The following is a 26,464-nucleotide window of genomic DNA, read 5'->3' on the forward strand; positions in this document are numbered from 1 at the left end:
TCGTGTTTCGTTATTGGGTTGAATTGAAGGCCTGTGTCTATCTCTGTTGGACATTTGTAACTGGAAACTTGAATAAAGGGAGAGGAAATATCCAGTCACTACTTTTTACTTTTAGTAGCTTTTCGCTGAGAGCGTGGAACAATGTCAGAAAGCCCTGAATACTCTCCGTTCTTCGCAGTGATGGGAGCCTCTGCGGCGATGGTGTTCAGTGGTAATTATCATCAAACCGCACTGCTGCTAGATGGTCAAACTGCACTGCTGCAAACTAGTCGTCCCAATGGGTCTTGTGTTAACCGAAGTCGCCTCCAGGCTTTTGTAGATCTACAGGGATACAAATGTCAGATTTAGAAATCTACATGGATACAGATGTCGGATATACGTATAGAAATGTAAAATCCAGACTTCGGCAAGTCTTGTATTGAAATAGGTGCACAATGATAAATGCTGATAAGGTAGGAGATGCTGCTGGCTGTCACACCTGTCAACGGCGGAGGGGGAAGGGATGTGGAGTAGGGAGGGAGGTCTCCCTACTGTCACCGAGCAGCGAGATCCAGGCAACACAATGTGTTTGATCATCATAAACGTGAAAAATACATGTCGATGTTGAAAATGTAATTGGACAACGGAACATTTCAATAATTCTTACCTGTAGTTGTTTTTTCTGGCGCTGGGGAGCCAAAAACGGGACCCCGAAATCTGCGTATGACCTCGGCCTAACGCACGCCAAGTGCACGGGTTTTATGTGTGCAGAAACAATACAAGAGCGTTTGTCGACCAAATTACTAAATATGAGTCAGTGCTTAATTTGGACATTATACGAATCTGGCCCAGTACTTTTTGTGCGCTGAAATAGGCGGTAGCCTAGAGTTTGAGACCGGCTAGCCGTCGGAAGGTCGCTGGTTCGATCGCCGCCTCAGGAGGGAGCTGCATGTACCCTTGAGCAAGGCACTTAACCCCTAATTGCTCCAGGGTGGGTCGCTGACGATGTCTGAGTCTGACCTTGTGCCTAGAGCAAAAAATACCACATTCCAACAATTTATTGACACAGTGATGCATGTTGATTTGCATGGCAAATAAAAATAAAAAGTTAGGATCTCATCATATGATTTGCTTACCTAGGTAAACAGAAATGGGGACCAACTAATGCTACAGTAACAGACATACTGAGGGGCCATTTAAAATGCACACACACTCACTCCAAGTAATCAATTTCAATAGATGGGCTACTTACACCCAAAGGTGAAAGTGGGCCGGAACGGTCCGGTGCTGCGTTCCGGCAAGACTTTCTGTGCCGGAACGCCGTTGGGGGAAGAGATGCAGCTGCCTGTCAATCAAAATCCGATTGCTGCAGAGTGCAGAAGCAATCACAATCCATAATTTCCAACAAGGAAACACATGGCTGACGTTATGTTTCGTTGCGTCTATTTTAATACCTTTGAAAAGGACATGTTAACCCGCTTTACAGTAGACCCGACGCGACGCGACGTGGTTGGGTGGGCAGCACTGGGCACTGAGACAGTCTGACCGGGATTACAGTCGCGCCGTATGGAAGCATATAGTGGACTTTATTCAAATGTTAATGCAATTTGAGATTGCATTTGTATGTTCCACTTTTGCATGCATTCTTTCAGACAATATTCAAATTCAAATGCAATTCTAATGATTTGCATTTTCATGTACCTGATGTGCACATTCGCTGTCAATATTAAAATGATAATGCAAAGCCATTTGACATTTAATTTTCAAAGTCATGCGCTGCTTTGTAGCTGACAAAATTCAAAAGTTCATTCTAATGTGAAAATGACTATGCAATCCCAAAATAGCATATTCATTTGCCACTTTTGCCTGCGTTATTTGAGTCAATATTCAAATTGTAATGCAATAATGTGATACGCAATTGCATTTACATGTTCTAGTAAACACATCCGCTTTGTAGCTGACAAAATTCAAATTTTCATTCTAATGTGAAAATGACTATGCAATCCCAAAATAGCATATTCATTTGCCATTTTTGCCTGCGTTATTTGAGTCAATATTCAAATTGTAATGCAATAATGTGATTAGCAATTGCATTTATATGTTCTAGGAAACACATCCGCTCATTAGAATTGCATTTGAATTTGAATAGTGTCTGAAAGAATGCATGCAAAAGTGGAACATGCAAATGCAATCTCAAATTGCATTAACATTTGAATTTAGTCCACTATATGCTTCCATAAGCAAGCCGTGTTGCCAGATTGGGCTACTTTTGGTCACACTGGACGGGTGGATTCGGCAGCTTTTAGACTGGTTGGGCTGGAAATTGTCAATTCCATCTGGCAACCCTGGTAGCAAAATATGTGCATACGTATCTGGTAGCCTACTGGTACTTTCAAATCGCATCGTATTATTATTATTATTAATAATAATAATAATTACAATTTACAATACAAATACAACAATTGGGGGTCCCTCAAAGAAAATGTGGGCGCACTGCGCGCGCACAACATCAACCTCCAAGGCTTGATTCTGACCCAGGAAAAACCCTGGTATGTACTGTATAACATGATAGCCATCTATGAGCAATGCACTGTATATAAGATGATGACCACGGGTCTTTCTGCTGCTGACCAAGGGGTTGAGTTCACTTGATGAGGCCCAATTTTGTTTTAGACTCTGTAGGTATTTGTTTATTAAGACTTAAGATATATTATCTGAATTTCTCTTGTTTGATCAAATGTTCCAATTATTTTCATTTCTTGTGCTGGTTTAAAATTGCAGGAAACTAGCACAAATAATTGTGTGGGAGAGAGGGGCCGCCGCTACCAAAACGTGCACAGTTTTGGGTCGCTCCACCACCAAAAACTCTCACTCCAAACTTTTGGTGAAACTTGGCAGCCCTAAAGTGTTTCTAATTTCGACACCAACACCACGATGTGTGTGTTCAGGGATGCATGAAGCTGGGGGAAGGAGGAGAACAATATGAAACGATGAAGGTTGGGGTAGTAGCCTATAGTTCCTGTAAGAAACTCAAACCACTTTCACCCCTGCTTACACCTCTATATAGGCTACTGTGGATGCATTTTACTTGAGATATGTCTCATTAGCTAGCTAGACAATCATCTAGCTAGCTGATTATAATAGCTAGCTAGCTAACACTAACATTGGGTGCGTTCGTAAATAGGCTATGGAAGTCTGCTCCGGTTTCAGAGTGCTCTGGTTTCAATGTCATAGAGTGCTCTGAAATCAGTTAGTTAACTAATTTACGAACGGTCAGTTAAAAGACTTTACAAACTAATTGTAAACATGGCGGACAACAATATGAATCCCACACAATGTTCAATTTGGCAGCAAATCAATTAGCTTATTTCAGGGATTAAACTATGTTCTACAAAATAATTATGCAGGAATACTAAACTTAAGTTTCTAACTACAGTGCTAGCTGGTGGCTCTCAGTGAGTCTGCCAATGTGGCTCACTGGCAATAACTAGTGCGCCACTGTGCTAGGAGGTGACTATTGGCCATCTTGTTTCTTGAGGCTGTAACTCCCAACAATCTGGCAACCTGAATTTGACGCATGGTGGTTGAGCTACAATAATGCACCCTTCAAAGACAAGACTCAGGATTTTATAAGATAGGATAATAGTGGGGGCTGGATATGGAAATAGGCTAAGTCTAATGTGATGGGTCTAATGTTTGTCATAAAAGTGCATCACACCTTCAACTGTCCCCATGGTAGCTCCCAGGAAACACACATTATTTATGGACCAGAACAGGCACAAGTCTCTGAACTGGTGGTGGTACATTTGGCACATTTCCACTGTACTTTTGACTCTGATGGGCCCAAAAAGGTCCAGGGCCATTGCCTCAGTGGACCTACCCTGACTTGGGGCCATGGTCTTGGTAGAGCTACCCTGATTTGGGCCCATGGTCTTGGTAGAGCTACCCTGACTTGGGGCCATGGTCTTGGTAGACCTACCCTGACTTGGGGCCATGGTCTTGGTAGAGCTACCCTCACTTGGGGCCATGGTCTTGGTAGAGCTACCCTGACTTGGGGCCATGGTCTTGATAGAAAACTAGTGTACTATGCCTTACAATACGCTTTTTCTCTGACTGTTAGCATTCCTAAGCCGATCTTTTTGGGCTCGCTATCTTCTAACACTACACTCAAGTACTGCATGAAGGGCGTCTAAGTTGAAGTAGTTCAACCTTCTTGATGCCAAGAAAAGGCGTTTTTAACACATTGACTGAAAAGTCCCTGAAATTCAAGACTCTCTCTCTCCCTCTCTCCTAGCGTTGGGGGCGGCCTACGGCACGGCTAAGAGTGGCACCGGCATTGCCGCCATGTCTGTGATGCGGCCAGAGCTCATCATGAAGTCCATCATCCCCGTGGTCATGGCTGGTATCATTGCCATCTACGGCCTGGTGGTGGCGGTGCTGATCGCCAACAACATCTCTGAGAAAGTCACCCTCTACAAGTAAGATAATAATAATAATAATAATAACTTTTTATTTGTATAGCGCTTCCTGCCCTCGTTATATAATCATAATTTAATTATTTAGTCATTTAAAGGCAATATTAAAAAGATGGGTTTTTAGTCTTGACTTGAACATATGTGACGCGATCTGGTGGAATGATCAAGGAGGGGGCAAAGTCATTTTTCTGTTTTTTACATATGCTTAAACTACAGATTGTAAGCTTTCAAATGTGACGCGATCTGGTGGAATGACCAAAGAGGGGGCAAAGTCATTTTTCTGTTTTTTACATATGCTTAAACTACAGATTGTAAGCTTTCAAATGATGTGTCATACATAGACATCGGCAAAAAATGTAAGACAACATGAGTATTTGAAACGTGTTAACCCTGAAAACTAAATCCTGAGGAAACGGCTTTCAAAGATTTGGGACTTTTTCACACCTTCACACCGGCAGGTAATGGGCGGTAACAATAGCTGGTCAACCCCACCCCCAACCACTCCCCCTCTAGATTGACAGCTATCAGCTGTCAATACTGGTCACTGGGTCAGACAGCTATAGTTATACAGCTATAACATTATTACCTAGCAAGGTATTACCTAAGCTAATTACCCAGCTTATTATTATTTATGGTTGTTGTAACTGTTATTGTTAGTCTTTTAATGATACAAAAAAGTCTTCAATCAGAATCAGAATTTATTTTACAGTACACAAGAATAAAAATATTTCGCTTTGGTTCTTCAACAAGGTACATAGTCACAATAATAAGTAATAAAGTGATAAGTATAAGTGATGGTAGTCGCACTACAGCAGAACAATGGTGCGACAAGCTGTGCAAAGTACAATCAGTGTGCAAACATTAGTGTTAGTCACTGGGTCAGATAGACTTTTCAAAGAGAAGTTTACAGTACTTAGCTAGATATTGCTAACATTATCACCTATCAATGTTATTACTGTAGCTAATTAGCCAGCTTATTATTATGGAGGCATTAAGAGTAATTTGCTGATGTCTTGTGCTGGAAATAGTGTAGTGCTCAGTAGTCAATGTCCAGCCTTATAGTTCAACATACAACAGACTATACACAGGTAAGCATGCAAGGTCTGTGAATTGACTATCAATAGATAATAAATCATGACACAGTTCAAAATGCTGTATCTATGCCCAACTGTTCTTGTTATTCAACAAAATATTGCCAGAGTGTGTGGTTCAGGTATAACACACACCATGTCCTCAGGTATAACACACACCATGTCCTCAGGTATAACACACACCATGTCCTCAGGTATAACACACACCATGTCCTCAGGTATAACACACACCATGTCCTCAGGTATAACACACACCATGTCCTCAGGTATAACATACACCATGTCCTCAGGTATAACACACACCATGTCCTCAGGTATAACACACACCATGTCCTCAGGTATAACACACACCATGTCCTCAGGTATAACACACAACATGTCCTCAGGTATAACACACACCATGTCCCTCCTCAGGTATAACACACACCATGTCCTCAGGTATAACATACACCATGTCCTCAGGGAAAACACACACCATGGGTCTGTCTGGTTTCACTGCTGCTGTCACATCTTCGACAGAACAGTCAGTGTCTAATCCATACCCTGTGTGTGTGTGTGTGTGTGTGTGTGTGTGTATATCTGTGTGTGTGTGTGTGTGTGTGTTTATATCTGTGTGTGTGTGTGTGTGTGTTTATATCTGTGTGTGTGTGTGTGTGTGTGTGTGTGTGTGTGTGTGTGTATATATATCTGTGGAGAGAGACAGGTACTCTGTGTTTAAAGAGCTGAGAGGAGAGAGACAGGTAGAGAGACAGGTAGAGACAGGTATTGTAACACTGTGGAGAGAGACAGGTACTATAACACTGTGGAGAGAGACAGGTACAATGACCACTCGGCTCTGAGTTGTTGAGCTGCTGTGTCTGGTGGGGGGCATCAAAGCTGCAACAAAAGGAAGATAGTACATTAAAATATTGCCTACAGTTACTGGCACTCCATGTTCATAAAATACTACCATACCATGTTCATAAAATAGCTAGCCTAATACATGACAATGATAATTACCTAGTCACTAGGCTAGTATTCAGAGTAGTGTTAGCGGCTAGCGGCTAGCTCGTTCATAACAAACAAAGGAACACATGTTTTTAAACTTTTAACATTTCTGTAATCTATTACACTTGACATGTTACAGTATTCCAGTATTACACACTGAACATGAGTCTTACAACTTTTACAACGTAGACATACTAACCGTACTTTCAACTTAGACAGACATTTCCAAGCTACAATGCTAGAATGCTAACAACAATGGAACCAGCCAGGAACAATGTGCTTTCAGTTAGTTGCTAGTGGGTAATAATAAAGAAATGTCTAAATACACGAACACACTGGTTTCAACTAGTAACTAACTTAACTAACAAATTCGCTATGTACATAAATAGATCTGGCTCATAATAGATCTTACCTTACGAGTCTTAGTGGAGTAAACAAACCAGCGCGCTGCTTCCTGACTCTTCTCACAGCAGCACTCTACTTCCTGACTCTTCGCGTAACCAAATCGATCGACCAATGAGAAACAACCTGGATCCAGTTCCTCCCCTCCCACAAGGGGGGATTTCCCGGGAGAAATCCGGTGAAAAATAAGCTTATTTTGTTGACTAAGTACACGTATTTAACTATCGTAAAACTGCTCGAAAAAATAACGAGTGGGTAGTTCAAAAACTTAACTTGTGTCTGGTGACAAAAAAACGAAATCAGATTTTTTTTTTTTTTGTGCAAAAACGCAAATTTGAAGCCTTTGCACTTTGCGCCCGTTTCGCAGTTCGATGACGTCATGTCACAAATGATGTGTCATACATAGACATCGGGAAAAAATGTAAGACGATCAGAGTATTTGAAACTTGTTAACCCTGAAAACTAATTCCTGAGAAAACGGCGTTCAAAGATTTGGGACTTTTTCACACCTTCACACAGGCAGGTAATGGGCGGTAACAATAGCTGGTCAACCCCACCCCCAACCACTCCCCCTCTAGATTGACAGCTATCAGCTGTCAATACCTGTCAGTATTGGTCACTGGGTCAGACAGCTATAGTTATACAGCTATAACATTATTACCTAGCAAGGTATTACCTAAGCTAATTACCCAGCTTATTATTATTTATGGTTGTTGTAACTGTTATTGTTAGTCTTTTAATGATACAAAAAAGTCTTCAATCAGAATCAGAATTTATTTTTCAGTACACAAGAATAAAAATATTTTGCTTTGGTTCTTCAACAAGGTACATAGTCACAATAATAAGTAATAAAGTGATAAGTATAAGTGATGGTAGTCGCACTACAGCAGAACAATGGTGCGACAAGCTGTGCAAAGTACAATCAGTGTGAAAACATTAGTGTTAGTCACTGGGACAGATAGACTTTTCAAAGAGAAGTTTACAGTACTTAGCTAGATATTGCTAACATTATCACTGTTGCGTTCACTAGGGTGACTGTAAGGGGTTAACTTCCAAACCCGGATATCCACAATGTGGGAGGGGCTTCGGGGATAAAATGGCGGAAACTGCCTTGTGTTTATCATAGTAGTCAAGAGGGACACGCTACCGGTAAGACAAAACAAATGTATTTACTGCTCTGCTGGGTTATGTTGTTCTGTAATATTAAGAGAATGTTTCTAAATGACAAAACGAATGTATTTACTGCTCTGCTGGGTTATGTTGTTCTGTAATATTAAGAGAATGTTTCTAAATGACTTGATACATTGCATGACTGTTATCTACATTTATATTTCGTTTTACATTTAGGTTTATAACCTGCTAGTGCAAATGCTACTGCTACTTCTACTGACTGTGGTGAACATGTTATACTGCAATAAACCACAAATTACCAAATTGAGTTATTCCAACGTTTGATCTCTTGGCACCCCGTTCGGTGGGGATACAGAACCGAACAGTTATAAACCGAGGCCCACTGCACTGGATTAGTGCAGCAAAGAGCAGCCACGGACTAGCAAACCGCGGCTCTCAGTCTCACCAAGGAGGCACAGCCAACCCAGGCCCGGCCAACCTAAAACTGGAACCACTGGGCTAAGCTTAAGCCCCATCAAACAAACAATCAACTCAAATGGCCGATCATTTCGACCAGGAGCTTACCCGAGTCAACCCCAAAAAAAAAAAAATCCTGTTGAACTAGGATAAGGACCAACACCAACAAAGTGGAACAAAGTCCCCATTAAAGGACCCCATTGGTAGTAACGGTCGTTTGTCCAGCCAACGGAAAAGGAATTGAGATGGAGGACTTGAAAAAACTCAAGAGTGTGCGATCAAGATCACAAATGTCATTTACTAAAAGGGGAAATGCTCTCACTAAAAGTGGACTCTTGGAACCAAACGAAATTCTAAATGAATGGAAGTGCTTTAGGGCAGACTTCTCTAAAGTAATCGATGCGGGGCTCGAGTATGCCCAAGCTCTGAGGGAATCGACCGAGGCGACGATCAAATCGTCTGCAGTTGAAGTCGATAAGCAGACAGCTGAGTGTGAGGAAAGATACCTCGAAGTGAAACGAGCCACCCAAGATGCCTTTTGGGATGGCTACGCCAATGACATGTTTCATGCCCAGGCCAAAATCACTGAGTCTGACATTTTTCAGGCTGAGGAAGACGAGACCGACCCTCAGCAACCAATCAAGAACCGTAGGGTGAGAAATAAAAAACTGGACAGAGAGGTCACTGACCTCGGAGACATGTTGGTGGAATGGAAAGGGTTGATTCCTAGCTCTAGGGTGGTGGAGCTGAAAATGTACTACGAGAAAGTAAGGAAGAGGGTCCTGGCATTGTCTGACAAGCTGGAAGAGGAGCTATTAGATGGTGCAGCAAAGGGCAGCAAGGCTGACCCAACGGAGGCTCCAAGAAAACCAGCTCCCCACTCTCTCCCTGACGAGCCTGTCGACCCCAAGCCAGAACCCAACGTCAGGAAAGCCTTTGACTCCAAGCCTTACATCAGCCTTGAAAGGGCACGGCTACCCACTTTCTCCGGTGACATGAGAGACTACTACCGGTGGAAAACCGAATGGGAGGACTTGCAGCAATTAGGTAACCCACAGGGAGCAGAAAGTGTGAGAAAGTTCCATCTACTAAGCAGCCTAAATGAAAGGGTCAAAAGGGATCTCGTACTATCCAGTTGCGGTTCCGCTGACGATGTGTTCAGGCTGCTGGACAACAAGTATGGGAACATGGGAACAAGGCGAAGATAGTCTGGCTGATCACCAACGAGGTCCAGGCACTTCCTTCCATCAAAGGGAACAATCCCAGAAGAACTATTGAACTGATTCAGGCTGTGGAGAGAGCGCTGTGTAACCTTCAGATACTTGGAGAAGAAGACGCCGTAAAGAACCGTGTGGTCTGCCAGTCTCTGGAGAGCAAGCTTCCAAGTTCACTTAAAAAAGAGTGGATCGTGCACAAAACCAACCCTGTAAACATGTTCTCTCCACTAAACCACTTTGACTGCCTCCTGGAATTCCTGAAGAGGCAGGAGGAAATTCTGGAGGAATTGGACCAGTTGGAGCCAAGCCCCATGGAGAAAGATGTCGTGGAGAAAAGCTCATCAGACACGAGAGGTGACCATTTCAAGGATTACCTGAGGAAGGCTTCCACAAGGTCTACAACGGGCCAGGAGGACGATCATCCAAGCTGCACTGTGTGTGGAGACGACGCTCACGCCGACAGACTATTTGCATGCAGAGCCTTCAAGGGTCAAGATCTTGCAGACAAAAGAGCCCATCTGAAGAAGATTGGGTCATGCTTCAAGTGCTTGCAGGCTCACGCTAAGGATGGCAACGTGTGTACTCCAAGATACCTTTGCACAAAAGTAGACTGTCGGAGAGGAGGGATTTCAGACCATAATTGCATGCGAGTGCGGTGACCCAGAGCAGACCGCCGACCACATAATCACCATCTGCCCCTTATATAGACCACCCTCAGAAGCCAGCCTCTTCGACCTAGAACCAGAGATGCGGGCATGGCTACGCGACACCGAGTTGGACCTCTGACGTTACACGAAAGAAGAAGACCATAATTATCTTCTCTGTCCTAAGCCACCTACCACGAAGAAGGATTACAGCAGTGAGGTGGACAGCAGTACAAAGGTTGGAGGGAAGGAGCTTGGCCTAACCGACAAGCAGGAGGAATTCCTGGCAGAGCTTACTCCAGAACAAAGAGACAAATACAAGAAAGTATTTTCGAACAAAGTCTCGTCGACTGTATGCACCAATGCTGGAGATGGAGTTGGACAGAAGGAACACCCTGTAGTGATGATGCTGCTGAATGCGACAACAAATTCTGGCTGCCTCATCGGCACTCTGATCGACCTCGCCTCCGACACGAACTACATTACCAACGAAGCAGCCGGTCGTCTTGGTCTATGCGGCGAGGATATCAAGCTGATTATTCATGGTATCGGGGGTATGAGGAAGACGATTGTGACAAAAAGGTACCCTCTGCGACTGAGGATGAAAACCCCCAAAGGAAAGGTGGCAGAGCATAAAATCCTCTGCTACGGACTGGAGAGCATCGCAGAGGTGAACCAGCCGGTCTCGCCCAGGCAATTGCAGAAATTCTTCCCTGACGTTGCCACTGACGAACTGGTCCGTCCTGAGAAGATAGACCTCCTTATCAGTCACCGTGAAGGTCGTCTTGTTCCCCAGCCAACCAAGATTGTGGGAGACCTCGTCCTCTGGGACGGCCCACTGGGCAAAACCGTTGGTGGAACCCATCCCAACCTCATTGAGGTAGTCGACCTGGCTGTCCACCGCTCTGACACTCACCTGGCAAGGAGCATGAGATCAGCATCAATGGCATACAAAGAGACTGTCCTGGCTCAAGCGGAGGAGAAAAATATACTTACCCAGCTTGAGGCCCAACTCAAAAATGCTCTTTCCAAGCAGCTTGAAGCAGCCGAGACCTCAGGGAAGACTTCAGAGGCCCTGGAACAGCTGACACAAGAGAAATGCCGTCTGCAGCAGGAGAAGAGCGAGGCCCTGCTGGAGGAGTTCCGCAGTGCCAAACAGGAGATGCAAAGTCAGTTGGAGTCCCTGAATCAGCAGAATTCCAGGTACCAGGAAGAGCTCAGCAAGTCCAAGGAGCAGCTCAGCTCAGAGAACCTGAAGATCAGTAGCCTGTGCCAGGAGATTGAGGAGCTGAAGGAAGTTGCTTCTGTGAACTCCCAGTCTCTGGTGTCCCTGCAGGAGGAGAACAGCAGGTTGAGCCAGGAGTTTGACAGCAGCCGTAAGGAGTTCAGTGGCTACATTGCATGACTGTTATCTACATTTATATTTCGTTTTACATTTAGGTTTATAACCTGCTACTGCAAATGCTACTGCTACTTCTACTGACTGTGGTGAACATTTTATACGGTACTGCAATAAACCACAAATTACCAAATTGAGTTATTCCAACGTTTGATCTCTTGGCACCCCGTTCGGTGGGGATACAGAATCGAACGATCACCTAGCAATGTTATTACTGTAGCTAATTAGCCAGCTTATTATTATGGAGGAGTTAAGAGTAATTTGCTGATGTCTTGTGCTGGAAATAGTGTAGTGCTCAGTAGTCAATGTCCAGCCTTATAGTTCAGTTTCAAGTTTCAAGTACAAGTATAGTGGGAACTGAGGGCAACAACTGAGAACATACAACAGACTATACACAGGTAAGCATGCAAGGTCTGTGAATTGACTATCAATAGATACTAAATCATGACACAGTTCAAAATGCTGTATCTATGCCCAACTGTTCTTGTTATTCAACACAATATTGCCAGTGAGTTGTTGAGCTGCTGTGTCTGGTGGGGTGGAGGTCTTCAAAGCTGCAACAGAAAGAAGATAGTACATTAAAATATTGCCTACAGTTACTGGCACTCCATATTCATAAAATACTACCATACCATGTTCATAAAATAGCTAGCCTAATACATGACAATGATAATTACCTAAAGTGCTCAGAGTAGTGTTAGCGGCTAGCGGCTAGCTCGTTCAGAACAAAGACAGGAACACATGTTTTTAAACTTTTAACATTTCTGTAATCTATTACACTTGACATGTTACAGTATTCCAGTATTACACACTGAACATGAGTCTTACAACTTGTACAACGTAGACATACTAACCGTACTTACAACGTAGACAGAATACCGAGCTACAATGCTAGCATGCTAACAACAAAGCTTCAGCTTGCAGACTGAACAATGTGCTTTCAGTTAGTTGCTAGTGGGTAATAATAAAGAAATGTCTAAATACACGAACACACTGGTTTCAACTAGTAACTAACAACTAACTTAACTAACAAAGGCATGTACATACATAGAAGATCTTACCTTAGAGTCTGGTCGAACACATTCTGGTGTAAACAAAGCAGCGCTGCTTCCTGACTCCTCTCGTAGCCAAATCGATCGACCAATGAGAAACAACCTGGATCCAGTTCCTCCCCTCCCACAAGGGAAGATTTCTCAGGCTAAAAATAAGCTTATTTTGTTGATTAAGTACACGTATTTAACTATCGTAAAAATGCTCGAAAAAATAACGAGTGGGTAGTTTAAAACCTTAACTTGTGTCTGATGACAAAAAAACGAAATCAGATTTTTTTTTGGTCAGAAAAACTTTGAACGCAAATTTGAAGCCTTTGCACTTTGCGCCCGTTTTGCAAAACCACCAGATCGCGTCACATATTTGCTGAGGTTGCATCCCTAATGTAAACTGGCAGTGCATTCCACAATCTGGGTGCATTAAATTAGAATGCAGCCTCACCAAATCTCTTCTTTTGTACATGTGGTACACAGAGAAAACCAGCGTCACAAGACCTGAGAGCTCTATTGGGCTGATATTCTAGCAAAAGGTCTTTCAGATATACTGGTGCTGTGCCAGTGAGAGCTTTATAAACAAGCAGAAGGATCTTGAAATCTATTCTGAACTTAACAGGAAAAGATGAGCCCTGAGCCCTAACATTAAACACTGCAAGGCCCCCTCCAGTGTAAATGCTACTTTCCCTGGCTTTTGTATGGTATGTGTACTATAGGATATTGAATAGACACCGTGAAACGTAGGTTTTGTGTTGTTTTACAAAACGTACTTACAAAACGGTTTCCCTTTTTTAAGACATTCCTGTTAGGTGTGTCATTGGCCCCACTCTGATGTCACAATGAGGCTTCATTTGAATAGACAATCACTGTTAGCCGTTGTGTTTTTAGCAACAGGGAGGATATGCACTAAAAGTAAACATGCATCAATACATCATTCATAGTTCTGACTGGTTAGTTAGTAAGCTCATTATCGGAACAGAAATTGATTTTGCATGCTTGCTATAATTATAATATAATATATATTTTTAAATATATATATATTTGATTAACTATAGTTGGACTTGCTGAAGCAAGCCCACTAATTAGCCTTAACTTACCATTGAGATACATGCAAGGCTGTACCCTCTGATGCACAGGGTTCATGCAGACATCTGTTATTATTCCAAAATATGTCAGAAGAAGGTGAGCATTCCTATGTTGTTGCTGGATTTAATGCCACAGTACATCACAGATAACATTGGAAGCCGATTTATGGTGTAGTTATGTAGTATACAATTATTATCACACTTGCTATTTAAGATGCTGAATGCTGTTTAGAGATGCTCCGATCAGGGTTTTTGGTGCCGATCACCGATCACCGATCACTGGAATCAGTGATCTGCCGATCCGATATCACCGATCACTGATCACAGCGTCGAAAATGGCAATTGAAGCTTTTTTTTTTCTTTTTTTTTTTTTTCTTTCCTAGCACCAGGGGAGCCACCCCTCCTAAATTTCGTCGTTTGGTACCTGTACTATAGCAATGACAATAAAGACCAGTGGCGGACTGGCCACCGGGCAAGCCTGGCAAATGCCAGGAGGGCCGCGAGACTCTGGGCCGCTCAGAATGTATTATATAAAAAAAATATATATATTTGTTATTTTGTCTCTGGTGATTTTCATTGAAAATAACTTATTTCAGCAGACCGCGGCCCAAAACATTTTATATCGGCCGGGCCATCCACGCAGTTCTGCATCGCGGATGCCCAGGGCCCTAAACCAATAGGAGCAGAGCTTTAGGTAGCGGGGTAAACCAATAGGAGCAGAGCTTTAGGTAGCGGGGTAAACCAATAGGAGCAGAGCTCCCCTATGGGGCGGAGCTCCACTCATAGAACTGGAGTATACCTCCATAACTATCGTAGTCAGCTCTGTATCGCCAGTGGACACGCACCTCATGTCATCATTCCGTTTATAACAGCAGTTAACGTTACACTGCTTTCATTTTCAGAATGGGGGAATTTGATGAGAGCGATGCAGTTAACGTGCAACAACTGGATGCAGGGAGCAAGTGTAGTTGGAAGTAGGAATTAGGGGTGCAACGGTTCTCGTTTTTTTTACGGACGGTACGGTTTGCGTTCCACGGCTCAATTCACTAGTGAACCGTGACGGTTTTCGGTTTATGCTGCGATTTGGCTGCGTTCGTAAATTAGCTCTGAGAGCGCCGCAACAGTTTGAGGAAGCCCCGGATTCCTACGAGTCTGCGGTGTGGGGTCATTTCGCTTTTCCCGTTGAATACGACAATAAGGGGGGGGAAACAGTGGACAGAAATATTACTGTCTGCAAGCTCTGCTTAAAGCGTGTGCCATATGCAAATGGTTGCACCTCTTGACATGAACCAGCATATTCGCCGCTACCACTCAACGATAACACTGACTGGGAGCAGGAAAGCCAGTCAGGTAGCGTCAGTGAGCAGACAGCAGTCTCTCTCTGATGCGTTCGGACAGACGTACACTACCACTTCAGAGAAACACAAAAAAATAACCAATGCAGTGGGGATGTTCATTGCAAAGGATTTGCAGCCCTTTTCGGTGGTTGGAGATTTGGGTTTTCGAAATCTGATAAAAACTCTCGAGCCCCGTTACAGTGTCCCCTCCCGTACATCATTCAGCACCAAAATAATCCCCGGTATTTACCAAACAACGCGCAGAGGCATTGAAGACGATTTGGCAAAAACACAGAGCTTTGCACTGACTACGGAGGGTTGGACCTCCCGGGCAACGGAGAGTTACCTCACTGTCACGGTCCACTACATGTCACCGGATTGGGAGATGAAGAGCGCAGTACTGCAAACTCGTCCACTATACGAAAGCCATACCAGCGCGCACCTGGCAGAGGAACTAACAAATGCAGTGACTGAGTGGAAGTTGGAGAGGCCAAACATAACAATTCCCGTAACAACAGACAACGCAGCAAATATCGTAAATGCGATCCATGAAGCTGGTGGACTGGGGCCACAGATCGGCTGCTTTGCGCACGTCGTAAATCTCGCCGCCAAGAAGGCAGTGGCAATAACCCCGGTGTCCCGCCTCCTGGGTAAGATCAGACATGCAGTCACTTTCTTCCACAAAAGCACCACAGCCCACCATATTCTGACAATTAAACAAGATATGTTAGACCAAAACACAAATTAATCCACGATGTCGCAACTCTATTGGAATACAACACATGACATGTTGGAACGCTATGTGGAAAGTGTTACTTTTGTAGTGTGAATTTGTTTTCCTCCTGTTTGTATACGGGCTACCAGCTGTCAAGGCTAAAGTGCACTTTTACTTTCGAAAGTGTTTATTTATTTTTGGACATTTGAAAGTGTTTTTTGTTTATATACAATTATATATACATTATATACATAACATATACATGTGTATGTTAAAGTTCCATATTATGTATAAGCAAAATAAAGTAAAGTAACAGTTTGTAAATAAATAGTAGCATTTGTTTCTGAACCGAACCGTACCGAAAACCGTGACCCAAAATACCGAACCGTACCGAACCGTGGGCCAACTGAACCGTTGCACCCCTAGTAGGAATGCACCGAAATTCGCATGTATTGGGCCGAAAATAGCACAAAAAAGTACATTCGGTGTGAAAAGGCTATTGAAAGAGATATTGACTGATGACTGCCTACTGATAATACATATAATTACAGCAAACATGTCGGTAGTTTGGCATCTGTCCTCTGACTTTTTATGTTAACAATCCGTGTTGCGTGTTGCGTTTGAAAATAGGGCTGTTGTGTCGCAAATGCCAGGGCTGTTTTTTGATCCCAGTCCGCCCCTGATAAAGACCATTCATTCATTCATTCTATTTATTGTGTAGCATTATTTATGTTTTTAATTATTCTTAACACCATTGACATTGTATATTAAGTATTCAAATGAAATTAGGAGATGAGAAAGTATCATGAATTGACAACCATCTGTTTTATTGAATTCACAACCACCTGTAGCTTACTTCAGGAAAAACAAATAAAATGTGAAAATAAAAATCATAATAAATAAAATGTGAAAATAAAAATCATAATAAATAAAATGTACACCGTCACATCAAATGTGCAACATTCCACTCGAATGAGAGGAACTAGGGGCTCTTGGAGAACTTGGAGCTTATACTGTAGCTTTCCTGAGGAACAATAAACAATAAACATTTCCTGAGGAACAATAAACATACCCAAACTAAACTGCAACATAAACAGGCTATAGCCAAATATAAAATAAATACTGTTTCAAGTCAGTCAGTTTCAAGTCATATAGGAGGAGATAAGACAGCAAGTCAGCAATAATCAATAAAACAAAAAAACAAAACATTGCACCTAAGGAGATTTCAGACTCAAACCTTACTTCTGATTAAGCAGCATCACTGGCAGATTAGCCTTGAGAAATACAAGCATCTCAGCATTTTTGCCACTCAGCCTGTTCCTCTTATCGTCTAAAATATGTCCTGCTATGCTGAAAAGTCGCTCGCTATCTACACTTGTGCAAGGTGCACAGAGGAAGACTCGTGCTGCTTGTGCAAGAGCAGGAAAGCGGCCTTCGTTGGCCTTCCAAAAAGCAAGAGGCTGTCCATTACCGTCTGGGATAACTGCCTCTGATAGGTAGAGATTAACCTGTGATGCTCTTGGGTTGATGTCACCACTGCCGCACACATGCTGTTGCCCATCTTCTTCAGCCAACAGTTCAGCATGCATAGCATGCAAGGAGCCAGCTCGTGGTACCTAAAAAAAAAAGTAATAAAAAAAAAAGTTTTAGTAGAAGGCGATAATAGGGAGAAGGTTTTTCCTTCTATCAGTGGCCCCGGGCCCGAGCTAGAGTACTCTTCCTGCAACGAATGGTGGACTGCTGATTCACATGCTTAGTATTCAAATGTATTGATTGTAAGTCGCTTTGGAATAAGGCGTCTGCTAAATGCCAAAAATGTAAATGTAAATGTACCTTCTGTGGGGGCTCACTCACTGCCAAACTGTCCGTCTCTTGCTCTGCTGCAGCAGCCAGGACATCAGAAAGCAGCCTGCGCATCTGTGGCTTGAGTGCGATGGGGAAATATCTGTCTTTATACCTATTTTTTATTATGAGAGAAATAAAAGGCAACATTAATTAATGTATTTAATGCATTTTGTAGGTTATGCTTAACTATTTTATTATTAATTAGGCCTGGGCGGGGCCCCATAGCATTTTTATTCTATTTATGAATTAATTAGGCATGGGCTTGGCCCCATAGCATTCTATTTATTTATTTATAGTTAAGATTAACTGCTTTTTAAATGCAAACCATCGTACACTACAGGATAACACAACACAGTATTTATATTTTACCTTTAACTTAAGCATAGCCCCTTTTATCAATAATGTTTAGGCCAAAGCTAATACGCATAAGAATCTCTCCCTGTGGAGTTCTCACCTTGGATCAAGGAGTGTAGCGATGGTGTACAGGCGCTCAGATTCAATGTCACTGAATCTCCTCTTGACAGCTTCCAGGAGCGTGGCTTTGGCTGTCTTCACACCGTGGTCACTCTCTGTTGTTTTCTCAAGAAGACGAGTTAAAGCTCTGATGGATGGTATAACATCTGCAGCTGATGCAGTTGATGAACTTATCGTTTTTGTGAGCTCGTCAAAGGGGTCTAGCACTGAAATCAGATTTTCCACCAATTTCCACTCATGGACGGCCAACGTGGAAGGCAATTCAAAATCAGCTGCATAAGCACATAGGGCACGTTTCTGTTCCAGTAAACTTTTTAGCATGGCAACCGTACTGTTCCAGCGGGTTGGTACATCCTGTTGTAGCCTTTTGGGTGGCTGGTTCGGGTTCATTTGTTTTTGAATACTGAACAGTCGGGAGTAAGCTAGCTGGGAATGCTTGAAATGACCGACGATCCGTCTTCCATTTGCGATGACATGACGGCACGCTGTGCCAAAACCCCCTCATGCACAGCGAGCCGGAGTGTGTGAGCCATGCACGGTAGGTTTGGTAAACGCGCGTCCCTCATAGCCTTCTCCATGTTCTTGGCATTATCCCGTAGGATAACGTGCACCTTTCCCTTTGGGATTTCCCAGGCGTTGAGCATGTCTGTGAAAGCTGCAGCAAGTGCCTCTGCGGTGTGTGACCCAGGGAATTCTTGAGAGTGAAGCACCACTTTAGTCAGCTCAAAGTTTGCGTTGATAAACTGCGCAGTCAGGCTCAGCATAGACACAGGACTGACACTCGAACTCCAAATGTCAGTCGTGAAGCTGATTGACGCGATGTTGTCCTTCACTAGGCTCCCGATGTATGTGTAGACAGTTTTATATAATTCCGGCAGGCAAACATCAGTGAAATATTTTCGCCCCGGCAGCGTATAGCGTGGATCCAGGCAGGAAACAAGGCGTTTGAACCCGGCGTCTTCCACAACAGACAGGGGCTGCTGATCAAGGCATATGAATTCTATTACTTTCGCATTTATTTCCTTTCGTTTCTTGTGGTCGTTGCCGTATGGTTGCTGTCGTTGCAATGTCTCGGTAACAGTAAGCTGAGTGAGTGGCGTCGAACGTTCTTTCGACGACTCTTTCTCTCTGGCCTTAGTGCTCGCCAATTTATTAAACTCGTTATATTCCTTGGTGTGACGAGCCTTCAAATGCCGTATTATATTCGTGGTATTGAAAGACCTTGCGTGCGTTCCTCCCCGAGGTATTTCTTTTGAGCAGGCATTACAAACGGCATATTTGTTGTCTCTTTCCGACACTGTGTAATATTTCCAGACTGGCGACGCCATTTTGTAAACTGATCGGTCGTGTTTGATCGGCCGTTTTGAGAACTCCGATCAAGGCCATATCGGCCGATACCGATCAGTGCCGATCAGATCGGAGCATCACTAATGCTGTTGTATGACGCTTTTAAAATGAAAGCGATCAAATATTGCATTCCTTTTGTGATGGAAGACTTGGAAACACGTTGTTCATCTACACAACAGCAATCAGAGCGGTAGAGTAGCTCCAACAGTGTTGACTCAAAATGCAGACCCTAAAAATCGTGTTTTTGACAGATTTAACTTGTGTTGTAATGAAACAAATGTAACAAGCTACTGTAAATTTGCGAGCAGACCTTTCTTTGCAGGTCGTGCGTGCACATGCCAAACCACGTCTTTCTCATATCAATGTATAGTATACTATATTAAAATGAGCGTCAAAGTTAAGTTAGTTAAGTATGTTAAGTGGTTGTTTTAAACAACTCCATGAGCCATGGATTACAGTTTCCATAGACTGCTTTCAAAGTAAGAAGCCATCTGACTATTCATTGAAAAATATCAAACTAACCCTTTCAAATGTTTGATTGTGACTGGAGGCGGGGGGGTCTTTAAACCAGATGCTGTTGTTAATCCCCCCCCTCTCTCTCCTGTAGGAGTTTCCTCCACCTGGGCGCAGGCCTGAGTGTGGGTCTGAGCGGCCTGGCGGCTGGCTTTGCCATCGGCATCGTGGGAGACGCTGGCGTGCGAGGCACGGCCCAGCAGCCCCGGCTCTTTGTGGGCATGATCCTCATCCTGATCTTCGCCGAGGTCCTGGGTCTCTACGGCCTCATCGTCGCTCTCATCCTCTCCACAAAATAAAATGTGTGTATGTGAACGCCCATGTCATCCATTCCAAATGTATAAAACAACAAGAACAAACGTGTGAGACTTTCACCACATTCCGTATCAACCCTTGTAGCCCTGTAGATCCTTCTTGATATCCCCTCCCCCCCTGTGTAGATCTGAGAGGACCAGATAAGTGTCAGTAATATGGTCATAGCTGCACCCAGCTCTGGTAGACTTCATTAGGTGGTGTACACCATATTACTCATGCCCACCCAGTTCTTTGAGAGATATGAATATGACTTCAAGAGGTGTCTCATGGTCATCTTTGGGATGGTGTGTGAACAAAGAGTCTCCCTGATTCCAGTCTGATCGCCTTTTTCCTGTACAGTTGTTCAGAGTTCAGTAGTCTGTAAATGTAGTGTACCTGTCCGTCCTGCACGTTGTTGGAGTATCAAGGTTTAATCTCTCCGCTTGTCCTGTTTGTTTTCTTATTTGTAGTTATTCTATTTGTAGTTATTCTATTTGTAGTTATTCTATTTTTGTTCCGAAACTGACTGTTGGACGAATCATGTTTGTTTATTTTGGCGTTATCAGTGTTCTTCTTTATGGGACCATTTTTACATGGAACGTCGGGGTACCTACTGTTAAGAAGACATCTTTTATTTTAACTAATTATTTATGAAAAATGTATGAAGATTTTTAATTGTTCATGAAACTGCTTAAAAGGATACACACACATAAGTATTGGAAAGAGGAAAAATTGTGTCGTCTCTTAGCTCTAGACAGGTTGGATTTGACATAAAACAATTACTGAGATCATTGTTATTAATTATTGAAGTATTTCTGGGTGGATTCATAGGAGTTGGGGTAGATGGATTGAAGGATGATTAAAGTTCTGGTGGATGAAAGGTGGTGGGATGGTCAGATAGATGAAAAAGTAAAGGTTGGACAAATATGCAGCATATTGAGTGAGAAGCAACATTGATGTTTGAAAGCTGATCTGAGAAGGTATTGTGAAGAGGAGATGTCTTCTTTAACCTCAACAGTTTGGATTTGAAATCAAAGCGTTATTATGGGGTCAAAGTAGAGATTCTCAGCTTTAATTCAATGTTTTTTTTTCTTTCAAATTGGTTTCACCGTTTAGAACATACAGCATCCAAATACTCCCTCTATTTCAATGCTCCAAAATGATTGGAAAACATTATATATAGTTTCCTTCTGATTTCTCAGGCCAAAAATAGATTCCTTGACATGCAGTAACTTTTTGTTCTTCATGTTGACAGACACCAATAGCAGCAAAGGAAAACGTAAAGGCTAGAATCAATACTAGACATTGACTACTCTTATACCTGCACAAATGATGTGGCGGAACACCCCTGACTAACCGGAAACACCTGTCAAGACAATGTTTTACTGGATCCCTGTCATTTTTAAATGGTGAAACCAATCTGAGGATCTTTACTTTACAAAGCTGAGGATCTTTACTTTAATCTCATAGTAATTGTTTGATTTCAAATCCAACCAGTTGGAGTATAGAGCTAAAAGAAGACAACATGCTTATTTCCAATGTCTATGGAGGTGTGTGAGTGAGAGTGTGTGTGTTAGAGAGAGTGTGTGTGTGTGAGTGTGAGTAATAAATATAAATATCTGTATAGCCACTGTGGGTAACTGTTCTAAGTGCTTGGCATTCCTCTGGCTGTATCAAGTGGTTATTATGGAGACTGTTTCTGTCATCCAGATGTTTGAGTGGTGTGTGTGTGTGTGCGATTTATCTAATACAACATTCTGAAGCACTCATATCGTTAACCTGTAGTACTGTCTGATTGTGTTAATGGCGGGGACTCATTGTTGGGCCTTTCCAGTCTGGTTTCCAAATAAATCACCTAAACCTGACCAAGAGCATCTTTCTTTCTCTCTCCTCTCCAACATTTTGCAGTCTTGATGGAGCATTTGGTGCTAGAAACACTTACACCATACTCATAACAGTAATGCATTCACTGTACTGTATGTAGGTCTATTAAATGTACTGTAAGTAGATGTATTAAATAATAATAATAATAATAACTTTTTATTTGTATAGAGCTTTTTCTGCAAACGTTGCAGCTCAAAGTGTTCCAATCATTATATAATCATAATTTAATTATTTAGTCATTTAAAGGCAATATTAAAAAGATGGGTTTTTAGTCTTGACTTGAACATATTTACTGAGGTTGCATCCCTAATGTAAACTGGCAGTGCATTCCACAATTTGGGTGCATAAAATGAGAATGCAGCCTCACCAAATCTCTTCTTTTGTACATGTGGTACACAGAGAAAACCAGCGTCAGAAGACCTGAGAGCTCAATTGGGCTGATATGCTAGCAAAAAAGATCTTTCAGATATTCTGGTGCTATGCCAGTGAGAGCTTTATAAACAAGCAGAAGGATTTTGAAATCTCTTCTGAACTTAACTCTAAAATAGGAGTTATATGAGCTCGTCTGCCTGTTTTGGTTAAAACTCAAATGTACTGTAAGTAGATGTATTAAATGGAATCTGCAGCAGGAGAGGCCACAGTGGATTTATGTGTGGCCCTAAGCAAGACTTTTTATTGTGGCCATTGGCTAGACAATACCATCCATAACCTAGAGATAAACATGTTTTAAGATAACAAATGTTTATTGATAACCAAACAAATCATAACCCTACCAAGCCAAAGTGCAGTAACTGCTGAAATTATGAAACTGGCAGGATTAATATCAATAAGGATTGTAACCACAGTTGGACAGTACACAAAAGGGCCAATCCCAATTCACCCCTACGGCTTAGTTTTCACCCCTATGGCTTCGTTTTGCGTGTTCACGTTTAGGGTAGGGGTGTCCCAATTCATATTTCATCGAGGGCTAGGGGTAAGGGGAAGGGCTATCCACGGCTTCGTTTGGAGCGATTTCAGGACCAGACTAGCTTCAAAGCCATATGGCTTGATTTCAGCATGCATTGTGAATCATCTACAGAAATGTTATGTCGCTCTATTCAATGCGGAAATGTCATTTACTTTCTGTGTAACTACTTATTAATAAAGATTTGAAAATTATGATAACCATCTTATTATCTTAGTTTAATGTCATTTCAATGCATTATAGAACTTTTCTTTATAACGAGCAGAACAAAGAAATCGCTATTATGCCGATGTGCTGTGCCTATGCTTAACATAGAAATACACCGTTCCACCGTTCAAGCGCGCTTCAGCCAAGTTGGGTTTTGGTGCTCAGCAGTAGAAGACAATAATAGCAAAACTATTACCTGGGCACTTCCATTAGCAAGCAAGACACCGGAGCACTCATATCTGCGCGTTTGTCACAGGGTGACACCCAGGGCGCCCGGCGTCCCAGTCCAACGGAAGCATCAGGTTCAACCTCCCCATAGAAATACACCATGTCATCGGACCGCGATTCACATTTCCGAGATGTATAATCCTGTTTATTTAGAAATAAATTATTACCTGTGGCATTTGACTGCGGATGATGGTAGACATATTTAATGTAAAGATATCTATCTAATTAGGCTGATGGTAGTCGCGCGTTTTGACCTAGTTCCATGTAACATTTCCCCCCTTGATAGTATATGTGACAGGGTTTGATTAATAGGTCCCCATCTCGGCAATTGTGAAACCTCACAATCGAGCCAAACAAGTCTTGTTGTGAAAATAATTGTTTTCCGGTTTTTGGCATAGGACGACAAACGAAGCGATGAAGAACCCACTCGATATCATATCCAACAGTTTTACATTCACTAAATACCTACATTTAGTTAGTAAAGTCGGGTGGGGGGTATTATTCGTATTAGTGTGGCAGTGTGTGTAGCCACGCCCACCCCAGCTCTATGTAAGGAGCCACATGTGTGCGTCTGGACCTGTTGACAAATGAATGAATGAATGAATGAATGAATGAATGAATGAATGGTCTTTATTGTCATTGCTATAGTACAGGTACCAAACAACGACATTTAGGAGGGGTGGCTCCCCTGGTGTTAGGAAAGAAAAAAAAACACAAGAAGGGAAGGAGCTGGTTTACATAAATAAAGGCTATGTACACTATCCACTATACTATACTGTACAGATAGACGACTAGGGTTGTCATATTGCACATAGTGTTATTGCACATTCATTTAAAGTGTCGCAGTTTGCAGGCTTGAAATGTACATATTTGTGCCTCAGCACTACACCTGATTTTTTCAGTCCAGCAGCTGCCATCAATCCGTCCAGACTGTCCAGGGCCCAGAACCTAGGTCTTTGCTGTGTTCAGGGCCTGGATGTCTGTTTGTCCTTGCGGCCATGGTCCTGTACCACCTTTTCGAGGGCAGCCGGGTAAAGTGTTCGTACCCAGGGTGGGTTGGGTCCCTGGAGATCTTGGATCTTGGATCTTGGAGGCCTTCCTGAGACAGCGTGTGTTGTACAGCTCTTCCAGAGAGGGGAGGGGGGCGCCGGTGATCTTCTGGGCTGTTCTCACGACTCTCTGTAGCGCATTTCTCTCCGCGGTTGTGCAGCTGGAGAACCAGTTGCAGATGCCGTAGGTGAGGATGCTCTCCACTGCGGCGCGGTAGAAGGTCACCAGTATCTCCTGCTTGCTGTGTTCCTTCCTGAGGACTCTCAGGATGTAGAGCCGCTGTTGTGCCTTCTTGATGGTGTGTAAATGTACAAGATGGAGCTGAACCTCTCGCTAACGCTATCAACAGAATTTCAAAAGCAGGCAGAAATATCGACAGTGGGCAATTAATGAACTCCTTCATATTGGACTATACATAACGGGAACTCCGAACTCCGAATCTGACGATGACAGATGACAACGGAATTTCAGACATTGATCTCCACATCAGTTCACTATTCTTGGGACAGTCGTCTGCAGACAGAACTTCTGCTGTGTTCTTGTTTTAGTGAGTTACATGTGTTGTTTACTAGGAATTTGTGTTGTTTACTTAGGATAGCCAAACAGCCCCGTTGTTAGCATCAGTTATCAGACCACTGAAACTGCTCACCACAATTATGCCACCCCTCTACAAAACGAATAGGAGATGGTGGGAGGTAGAAATAGGTTGTCAAAGATAAAACATAATGAATAAATACATTTGTTGGAGACCTACTAAACATGCAACATACAGTATGTTTCATGCACCATTTTAGTGTGTTTGTGTGTACCAGCTAGCCAAACAAGTGTTAGCTTGTTAGCTAGCTAGCTAGCTTTGTTAGAGATCTAATAGATTATAGAAAAAGTAAATGCTTTTGTAATGAACGATAATGTTGTGTGGAATCAAAAATAATGATTAATTCATTGATATGTAGATTTGCTGTAGAATAATACTGTGAATTTAAATTATTTCACTAGCCTACTTCAGTACAAGTACAGTACACTGAGTCTATGGAAAACCTACACTAGCAGTGAGTCCACACCTCTGACCTGAAATTTGTGTTACAGAATGACGAGGTGAGAGGTTCTGAGAGATGACACCTTTATGAGAGTCACCAGCACTTCAGGTATTTGTCATTGTCATTGTATAAGCAATTCTATTTTATGAAGGATTCTTAATAGGACTAGATGTTAAAATCCCTAAATATTCAGCACAACAATTGACTGAGTGGAGTTGGAGATGTCCTCTTGGGTGGAGTGGAATTTGGCAATGATCACGTGGTGCCACCACTGCGACACATCTTCAGTTGTGGTCCCCGACCTCATTGGGTGTTTCGGACATTTATCACAAGACACCCTCTGCCGAGGTTGGCCCACCACAGGCTAATCAGGCCTGGGTGTGTGTCGCACGGTGGCACCACGTGGTCATTTGGGAGCCAATGTTGGGTCCCTACGTTTCAGCCACAGCCAGTGACTGCTCCGTTCTACTGCAGTTCTTTACTAAGATAGTAGTAGGCTATTTCGTTAAAAGTGGTGTTGGTAACACTGGGCAATCATTTTAAATGTACTGTCTTCTTTTTTTATTACAGCTTTGATGCCCAGATGGGATGGGAAGGAACTACACCGAAGTCCCACTAGATGCTTTATGGACTATAATGATAAATGCATGTGCACACGGA

At 42.7% G+C, this 26,464-nt stretch overlaps 1 protein-coding gene across 3 annotated transcripts; it reads left to right on the top strand.

Moving 5' to 3' along the window:
* LOC308151974 (V-type proton ATPase 16 kDa proteolipid subunit c) lies at positions 1–26,464 on the top strand. 3 transcript variants are annotated; one of them, XR_013937319.1, is made up of 5 exons: positions 1–211; positions 4,274–4,457; positions 20,235–20,442; positions 25,854–25,912; positions 26,375–26,464. XR_013937319.1 is itself a non-coding variant. In XM_080524878.1 (3 exons), exons 1-3 carry the CDS (start codon positions 142–144, stop codon positions 20,437–20,439), a joined length of 459 nt encoding a protein of 152 aa, XP_080381004.1. In that variant the 5' UTR covers positions 1–141; the 3' UTR covers positions 20,440–22,293. The 3 variants fall into 3 exon arrangements, 1 of the variants encoding a protein (XP_080381004.1); XR_013937320.1 differs by lacking the exons at positions 25,854–25,912; positions 26,375–26,464 and adding an exon at positions 21,345–22,293 and having other exon boundaries at positions 20,235–21,298; XM_080524878.1 differs by lacking the exons at positions 25,854–25,912; positions 26,375–26,464 and having other exon boundaries at positions 20,235–22,293.

The sequence above is a fragment of the Nansenia antarctica genome, assembly GCF_963989245.1.
Source record: "Nansenia antarctica genome assembly, chromosome: 2".
NCBI classification, from domain to species: domain Eukaryota; kingdom Metazoa; phylum Chordata; class Actinopteri; order Argentiniformes; family Microstomatidae; genus Nansenia; species Nansenia antarctica.